Source organism: Pinus tabuliformis, chromosome 9, assembly GCF_031772625.1.
Source record: "Pinus tabuliformis cultivar Carrire ecotype Pingquan chromosome 9, CPIR1, whole genome shotgun sequence".
Classification (NCBI taxonomy): Eukaryota; Viridiplantae; Streptophyta; class Pinopsida; order Pinales; family Pinaceae; genus Pinus; species Pinus tabuliformis.
The window spans coordinates 967,852,781-967,862,820 of NC_142307.1; the positions used below are offsets into that span (position 1 = coordinate 967,852,781).

General features: G+C 36.1%; 1 protein-coding gene across 1 annotated transcript in view; it reads right to left on the bottom strand.

Annotated features, from left to right (window-relative positions):
• ENOC (cytosolic enolase) overlaps positions 1–4,674 on the bottom strand; it is a 269,816-nt gene extending 265,142 nt beyond the window's left edge. The window contains exon 1 of the mRNA XM_089437891.1: positions 4,357–4,674. Within this exon, the coding sequence (XP_089294017.1) occupies positions 4,357–4,461 (105 nt within the window). The 5' untranslated portion in view covers positions 4,462–4,674. The remainder of the gene's footprint in view (positions 1–4,356) is intronic.
• Between the last annotated feature and the right edge of the window lie 5,366 nt (positions 4,675–10,040).

The window sequence follows — 10,040 nt, forward strand, 5'->3', positions numbered from 1 at the left end:
TGGATCTAAATTCCCTAAACTTTTCAAATACTTGATCCTTTGTCTTGAGAAGGTAAAGCCATGTCTTTCTAGAGTGATCATCAATGAAGGTCACATATTAAATATGGCCTTAAGGAGATTTATTAGACATGGGCCCACATACATCAGAATGAATGAGGTCTAATATCTCCTTAGACCTTGTATCACTGCTTGTAAAAGGTTTCCTAGTATTTTTTCCCAAAGCACATCCCTTGCATATTCCTTCACGGTTTTCCTTGATGTTGGGGATGCCCTTTACCATTTGACTAAGAGAGGGTATTATCTTGTAATGAATATGCCCATATCTTTTATGCCAAAGTTCGATAGGATTGATTTCCATGTGAACTAGGGCTTGAGAAGATGGTGTTATAACTCTATATAATCTTCCTTCACGAACTCCAATAATTGCCTTTTCAATACTTGAATCCTTTCCCCAAACCAAAACTTTACCATCTACAAAAGCAACCATATCTCCTTTAAATGGAAAGCAAATTATTTTTCAAACTTGGGACATAGAGGATGTTGTTGAGGTGTAGTTTTTCTCCACTTTCCAACTTCAATGATGTAGATCCAAGGCCCTTGACTGCATAATTGTTGTTGTCTCCTAGCTCCACTGCATGTGATTATGGTTCTCTTAATAGAGTATGAAGTTGTCCACTTTCTCCCGTCATATGTCTTGAGGCTCCACTATCAATAATCCATGTGTTGTCATCATCAAGTGTACCTATAAGTGCAGCCAAGAATCCTTCACTCTTGACTCTCCTAGATAGATTGTAGATGATCCTTCCAATCCAACTTCCTGCAATTTTCACGATATTGAGTCCCATCTTCAACTTGCCATTGAGGGAGTAGCCTTACGTTCCAAGATTGCTTTTCCTTCCTTCAAATGATAGCCAACAAAGTGATCTTCAACTAGCCCTTCTTTCACCTTAGCTCTGATACCATGTTGAGAAATCAATGCTTATAGGAATTAGGGTTTGATTCCTCTTTCTTGATAATTACTTGTGAGTTATGTTGGCTTATTTTACTTCTTTATTAGTTTATCTTTCATCAAGCAATTACCAAATTAAATGTATATGAAGACCACAAGAACAAGAGACACAAGATGTAGGCACTCAACCAGGGCAAAACCCCTCCAAGGGGAAAACCCAGTCCAACTCTTCCACTAGTAGATTCAAATCAAGATGAGACAATCCAAGACCCTTTAGACCTAGACAAAGACCTCCTCCAATCACCAAGTTAGCCCTTCCTTCCAATAGATGATCCTTGTCAAAGTCTCCAAGTGACAGCTTCCCAGTAGCAGCTACAATCCAGAATTTCGACTCCAGCAACAGATTTTTGGCCCCCAGCTACAAATTTTTAGCCCCCAGCTACAAAATTTTGGACCTGCAGTAGATTCAAAATTTTGGCCCCAACAATAGCCCAAAAACTTCGCACGTGTGAGAGAGATTACCCAAAAACTCAATTTAGGTCTTCCAGCTTCTTCTATCCTTCTCCAACAACTTCGCTCTCTTTTTCTACTTCTTCTTCTTGTAGATCGAACTTGTTGAGTGAGTACGCCAAATAGGTTGAGTTGCCTCTCTATATATAACCTTTCTGTTGGGTCAAAATGCCCTAATTCAAGTTAACTTCACGAGGACAGGGCCGACTTGGTGTGGAGATGACAAATGACCTTTCTGATTCAAAAATATTTTTTTTACATGATACAAAAGCCCAAGAAGGGTCTAAAAAAAATGATAATGACACTATTGACTCAAGACAAAACCTAGAAGCCTTCAATGGAGGTTTTGACCTAGAAAACATTGACCCAAGCATGAAACCCATGCTTTAATAAGTCATTTTCTTTATTAATAAAATTTCTTTTGACAAATACAATTATGAAGACTGACACTAGTTACATTCTTCAATAATTTCCATCCAAAAACAACCGCTCCAAGAAAAGCATGTCTCCCCTCTCATTTGCCTCACACATCTCAACCCTAGCAACACTAGCAATCAATGGTAATGTTAAATTCTTAAAGTAAAAGTGCCATTTCCTTTATTTTTCATTTTCATCCTTTTACTTTAAGAATTTCCATCATTTCTTAAAGTAAAAGTGACATTTCCTTTATTTTTTCATTTTCACCCTTTATTTTTCCATTATTTTTCATTTTCATCCTTTTACTTAAATTTGTAACATTACCATGAAATGACTCGAGATGTTTGAGAGTGGTTTCGACCTCATTGGATTTCATATGGAGAAACTAGAATTTTAGATTTTGCTCAAAATTCAGCAGACTTAATGATTTTCAAGATTTCATAGTTTGCAATGTTTCCATTTGATTCTATCATGCATGAAGGTATGAGATTGCCATTTGCTCAAAAGCATAAAGCCCTTTAAGAACCTTGATGTTGATGGCATTGATTGTTGAACTTTGTTGATGTTGGTGGTATTGATTTTTGAACTCCTCTACCATGGCCTTAACAAGAATGTACCCTTCACTCAAAAGAAAATAATTGGTTAGGCATGCTAAGCATTTTCTACCACATTATAAGGTTGAGGAGATGAACCCTTTACTCAAACCAAAATCATTGGTTAGGCATGTTGAACTTTTTCAATTTTTATCATATTATAAGGTTAAGCAATTCAAGTCTGCAAACTTTGAGCTAGATGATGTTTATGTATCTCTTGTTGATGATCCCATTTCTAGTAGTGTTGAATCAATGATGAGTTTCATGAGTGATCATGTTGATCAGTGATTTGTAGTTTTGATGTCTAGTTTTGCTGCTACTACTACCACTACTACTGAGGTTGCAAAGGAGTTTTAGGAGTCCTCAAACTCTAAGCCAGATTATTTATGTAGCTCATGTTGATGATCCCATGTCTAGTAGTGGTGATGAGTTTGATCATGATGAGGAGTGATCATGTTGATCACTGATATGTAGACTTGTAGTAGGTCAGTGGCCCCATAGCTTGTAGCATTGTTTTTGGACTCTAGAGGCCATTTAGAGCCTCATTGATTATGTATTTTGTTGCTGATATGTATTGCACTCAGTGCCATTTTGATATATTCACCTTTACATGGTATATAGATGAGCAAACTTTGCATATTTTGTCTCTATTGGTTTGGAATCATGGTTTTAAATCTTAATTTTTAAAAATAGTTTTTTCATTAAAAACTAATTATTTCATTTATTTTTTTAAAGACCAGTTGCAGTTTGACCGGTTCCGGTTTGAAACCAGGTTTGATAGGTGGACCGGTCCAATCACTGGTTCAGGTTTTGAATACTATGTTGTCAACGAGATTGCTGGCAACAAGAAAACATTATGTTTGTTTTAAACCTTTGCATTTTCATAAAGGTTCTGTGTTTGTAATCCATAACACTCCAGAAAAATTTAATCACCCAATCGAAGGCAAAGTTAGCTCAGCGATCGGTATAATGATGTTTAAGCTCGACATAGCGACCCCTTTACTGGTCATTAATGTCATATCTGTAAGGCCCTAATGGTCTTCCATTATGTGGTGGTTAGAAAGTGTCCTTAGAGGTCAGCATTAATATGGTGGTTAGACAGTGGCTCAGTGGTCCATAATTATTGCGGCAAATAGCCTAAAGGCTAGATCTAATGAGCTAATCACTATGTAAAGGGATCATATACCCCATTGTAAACACGTTGTAAAATCATGTAATAAAAGCAATTGTTCACAGTAGAATTTTCGCTGTGAGGGTTTTCTCTGCTATAATTCTGGGGTCGTAATTTTATGTGATAATGTGCGATACGTGATGGGGCTTTTGTTCCATGTTTCTAATGTCGGCAAACTGCAAATGCATTGAATTTGATCAATATGGGAATCCACTTGAAGCAATTTACTTCAGTAAGTTAGACGATTCGGATGAGGAATGGAAATTTGAACCAAAATATCCGACGGTAACTTATAACAGATGAGGTTTAAGCCAGCTTGACCTGGTCTGGGAATCAACACTGGGGCAGTCAAAATAACTAAGATAAACCTAATCTAAAATCACGCACAGCAATTGATGGTCGCGTTATCACAGGTTTATCATAAACAGATGAAACTGGTACAAATTGCCCTGACGTCAAGAAGTTACCCACATAAACATATCAAAGACTAATTAATGCATCCATTGACAACTACGTTATATACATTGTAGATATGTAACCTATTATTAACCATCTTGGGGGACCGTCTCGAACCCTGAATTACACATATCATGAACTGTGCTATAGCTCAAAGCTTCTTCGCGGATTCATGAAAAAAAAGGAAAATGAACGGTTATTGTTGTGGAGTGGAATGAAAAATGAGAAGCAAGATGAGAAGTTAAGGAAACTTCGCTTACAATGTAGAGGACTGGATCAGGGGCCTTTGCCCTGACAGCAGCATTGACAGCTTCCTCGATCTTGCGAGATAATTTGTGCTTCTCCAAATACTCCTGGACCTGCATCTTGTGATTGCTAGAGTTCGGTCCAAAGGAAAATGTATGCAAATGTAAAGATGAATGTGGTAAATGAATCGATAATCGATCAAAGAAGGAGCGCTGCACAAACTGTATATGGCTTCCAGCGAAAAAGTTGGCCTTGCATTTAGTTCTTACACGGTTAAAAATTTATGCAGAACCAAGAGCATTGCTTTTGCTTTTTCCAAAGTATATGTAAAACTTAACGCATAAGCTATTTATGGAAATAAGAATTTGGACACCAAGGACCAAGGTCCCTCGAGGTAATATGGAGTATATTCTAATGCATTGGTTTTTTCGCAGTGATAAGAAGGGATAGAATTTGATGGGTAATTCATGGTTGATTGGATGGTCAAATATAATTTCAAAAAATTTAGGAAATGTTAAGAATTTTTTTTGTGAAATTGTTAAGACCAGTGGGAAGTGTGAAAATCATTAAATTTAAAGAGTGAGTTTTGTTTTGAAATTCTAACTTGGAAATGAAATGAAAATGAAATGATATTTTAACGAGACTAAAAACAGTTTATGGGACCATCAGTTCCTTACTTTTTGTCTTTTGCAATTTAATCATTTTCTTATTCAAATTGATGATGAGCTTGCCCAACCTTCCAACAAACCCCTCGCTAAAAAGACAATGCCAAGAAACCTATGCTAACATATTCTCATAACTTTATGTAATGTCTTTGAATGCATCACATTCCAAAATGAAATATTTTTCCGAGTCCACTGCCCCAAACGTGCAAAATATACACACTCGTTCTTCCCAAGCTTCTTTACGCCTTTTCCACCATCATGTTCACACCAAAGTTCATGTGAGTTGGTTCTTAATCGAGCAATAAGAACCTTTGCCCTCCATGGAATGCTAGCTCCAATGAACTATTTTTGCTGTGGTTGAGCCGAATAATTGTTATTTCTTGGAGAGCCAAAATTCTTATTGCTCAATTAAGGACTAATTCTCATCAACTTTGTTGTGAAACAGGGCGCTGGAAAAGGCCAAAAGAAGTGTGAGAGTAATGAGTATGTATTTTTTGTTCTTCCCGAAAAATGGAAACAAAAAAAACATTTCATTTTAGAATGTGAGGCTTTCAAAGACAAGAGGGAAAGTTATGCAGATATTTTGGCAATTAGCTCTCGAGATAATATATTTAGCGAGAGGTTTGTCGAGAAGCTGGGAGCATTTATTGTGAGGCTTCACAGGAAAATTATCGAATACATCAACCAAATGAAGAAGCAATTTGTCCCATAGACTATCTTTAGCCTCGTGAACATTAAAATAATTTATTTCTTTCTTCTTTCTACTTAAATTCAAATTTTTATTAGTGACATGTTGAGCTTTGATGCTCTTCTGAATATTGTTGTATTGGCTTGAGTATAATTGCAGTGAGCTTGATAATAATAATATAATTTTAAAGTGACATTTAAGTTATCCATTAGATTGGTGTATATGACTTTTTTTTAATTTAAATTTATATTTTTTTATGGAGAAAAATATATTATTAATTACATGTATAGGATGGGTTATTTTAGAATAGGGCTTCAAAATTTTAATTTAATTATCAATAATTACATTGATAGGTGTGTCTATTTTGGAATAGATTTTCACAAGTTTAATTTAATTAAAATAATTAATAGGTGGATGGTAGGGATTTAACTTTTACGGAATATTCATGGAATATTTTTAGTAATAGTCATGGATAAAGGGTTGAGATTCGATTCAAAGGTAGTTATGTCATATTTGTTTTGAATTTAATTTTAAAAAGGTTATAAAATCAAATTAAACTAAAATATATATAAAATTGATAAAGTCATGTATTGACCTATGGTATTGTAACAAAGTCTATTTAGAGGTTAAGAATCTCCATGATAAAGTGGGGGTGAATATTTGTGGTTAAGAATCTTGTTACATGTTTTTTGAAATATATATTTGTGTGTGTGTGTGTGTTTAACTCATATATTAATTATTTTTATAACTATTAATCACATTAATAATTTAAATCCCTGATCAAGGTGGAGAACGAGGGCGAGCAAGTTGTTAGGGGCGAGACCACCACCCCACCACCTCATGCAACATTTAAGAGGGGTGTGGTGTGGTCTGCCCCCCACATACAGACACATGCAAAATCCCTATCCAACGATTATGGATATGGCAAGCTTCTTCATTGTCTCATACTTTGATTTCAAATTGGTGTTGCATCGAGTTAAATTGTGTGATTTAATTCCCTCCCTGGTGTAGGTAGGAACTTGTCCAAAGTTTTATTGCGTCGAGGGACTATTGAAAGGAAATTCTCTTTTTCTTAGAGTTGATTCCTCCGTTTTTTTCTGGATTTAGATTAGTCTGCTCCAAGCACAGTTGCGAGGGTTTGCTCAGTGCGTTATTTGATTTTGGAATTACCTAACCTGTGGCTAGGTACTCATTACACAAGTGGAATCAAGAGCTCATGAGAGTTGTCAGTGGTGCTAATGGATTCTGTTTATTGGCTACATTAGTGGACCATTTTTTTTCTTTCTACTGCAGTAGTTGTGCTTTTAGTTGTTCACCTCCTCTCAACCCCTAGACCTCTGTGTGTTGATTCTTTGGTAGTACTCTTTTTGACTTCTAGCTTTGCACCAGTTTCTTTTATAGATGGATTCAACACTGATAGGTGGCCTGTAGCTAGTGAATTTTGGCTCCAAGATCTGTGGTATGTTGAATTTGGTCTAAACTCTTGGGTTGTTTTCTTTTCTTGCCTTCCCTCTTGACTCGTTACCTTAACTCATCTCACAAACCTCCCATCAGTTCTCTCCTTTGTAATTTGTAGGGTATACCCTGCTTCCATTTCTTTCCCCATGTATTCTGGTTATTGATCTTTGTTCCTGCCATCATTTCATTTTGAGCTACATGTCGTGGTAGTGCATGCGCAACTACCAAGCAAGGGAGGTCATAGACCTTAGGGTAGAACATGTGCCCAACCACAAGCATAGGTGGTTGTATACATGTATCAAGTTTTGTGCCCTTTGACATCTGTGTTGAGATTCGTCACGTTAAGTCTTTTTTTGCTAATGAGCGTTGAGTATTCTCTAAATCAAACATCATTAAAGATGTTGTCCACTGGGTTCCTGACCTTGGCCATGCCAGGGGAAGACAAAAGTAGAATCTCAATTCAATTACCCTTCACTGGCAACTAAAAACTCTTATTGGAGGTGTTCTGAAGGAAACACAAGAGGAGCAATATGACATATTTTCTACCCTTAATCATATCAAGTGTGCCCAGAGGTTCCAATGTTATTGCTTAGAGAGAATGGATGTTAGGCTAACTCATCTAGAGAGCCATCTTCAATGCAATAGAAAACTTCCAATTCCTTCACACTCCAGTGTTAGAGATCTTGCTCCCATGATGTCCTTGAAATCTTGATTTTTTGTTATGTACTTCAATGATATTTTTCTCTATAGTTATTTAGTGGTTAGACTAGTTTACTTTCAACGTTGTTTTAGTATTGGTATGACTATCTCCTCGGAAGGCAGTTAATATATCTAGTTTACCTTGTGGTAGATTGAGACTACATTTGGTGAATTCAGAAAAAACATGGACATTTGGTAGATGTATTTTGGTATTTTGATATTCTAGGGCAATACAAGCTTACATTTACAAAAAAAAACATTAATAATTTAAAATAAAGTTATAATTAGAGAGCAACGAGTTTTGAGTCAGCGAAGCAACAGGAGTGCACAACTAGGGTCTCTTAGTCATTGCAACTTCTCCCTACTAGTTTGTTGTGTTGTAGTATGCCATCCAACCCATTGTTCATGGCAAATTTGGTGTTGTTGTTGCATAGTCGGGGCTTTGGTCTTGGTTTTCATCTTCCCCAAGCTCGCTACATGTGCAATCTTTTGGTTTTCATCTGTTAATGCTTCTAAGTTGGTGGTGTTTGCTGGGATATTCCTAATTGAATCAAATTAGTTTTTGTGCCAAGAATTTAGAGCTTAGTCTCTTTCCTAGGTTGTTGAGTGCATTGTTTGTTCAATGGATGATTCTAACCCCAGCGTGAAAGGGCATGGCTCTCTACCCCATGGTTTAGGGAGTCTCTAAAGCATATTTGTAAAGAGGGGGGATATAATTCCTTCTCCTTCTCCTGATTTGGGGTTTGATTCTTTTGTGAAGGGGAATGTTAATGCCCTTAAGGAAAGAGGGTTGATTAGTAAGTTCATTGACCTTTGGTGTAGATATAGTTCTATTTTAGAATGGACCTCTAACAATTGGGATAATCACAATCCCGATGGTATTTTCTATTGTGGAAATAGATATTTTGCCTTTATTTTTTACAACAATGATGATAGAGATATGATCAACAAATATGGGCCATATTTCATTGGCTCTAGAGGAATGTTTCTCACCCACTGGTCTTTGGATTTCAACCCCAACATGGAAATCTATTTTTGCACATGTTTGGAAAAGATTGATGTATATTCCCCTTCTTTGCTAGGGCAAAGGTATTTTCAAAGCTCTAGGAGACAAACTGGGTTGATATGTTGCCAATTCTCAAACCAAGGAAAGTAACTTCTCTTATGCCAGAACTTGTGTTGAAAAGGATTTTTCAAAAGGATTCCCCAAGGCAATTTAGCTTGATTTGGATGGATGGTCCCATATCCAAGCTCTAAATTATGAGTAAGTTCCTTTTAAATGCAACTTTTTCTATGAGTATGGGCATTTTGCAAAGAATTGTCCAAATGTTCTAGCATCTCAGCCTCTGTTGTCTTCTTAAAATAATGAGAAGTTAGGAGCATTCAAACCTATTTCAAAGAAACAGAAAAAACCATTAGTCTAAGAGGCCTCTTCCCAGCAAGCCTAGATCTGATTAACGTTCTCCTTTTAGTAATATATATTAAGTTTTTAAGTCCTCAGAGGCAATAAAAGCCCAAGTTGATTAGTTAGATCTAGATCAACTGCATTTAGTGAACATAACTTCCCCCACTGAGGAAGAGGCTTCATCTAAGGATATTGATAAAAGCCTTCTTAAAAAAAATTAAAAAATAAAATAAAATAAAAAAATTAAGAAGACTCTTCATCCAGGGATATTGAAAATAACCTTCTTCCAGAAAAAAGGAAGAAGAGGAGGTCCATCTCTTCTTTTCTTCTCCTTACTTTTCATTTTTCTTTTAAATAATCAGTGTTCCTCCCCTCCATTAACAAGAGGTATGAAAGATTGGAGCAACAAATCTTCAAAATCTGGTGCCAAACATTCATTTGCCTCTCGTGGTTCTAGCAAGGTGTTGGGTTCACTCAAATCGTAGAAACATTTTGTTTTTGTATCATTTTGTGCAAGCAATTTGTAAGAATCTACTCTTGTTCTCAAGAATTAGTAGGTTCAAATTTTACAAGATCGAGCATTGGATTCCCCCCACTTCTCCTTTTGTTGGGAGGAGAATGGTTTTTTTTCCCTCCTATTTTTAGAATCTTTGCGGAAATTTTCCTTGTGGTATGTCATTCTAATGTACTTCAACTGCATGTTTTGTCGACAATTTTATTAACACAGATTTCCTATTATGGTTATAATAAAGAAGTTATCTTTAGTTAATGTTTATGATTTAT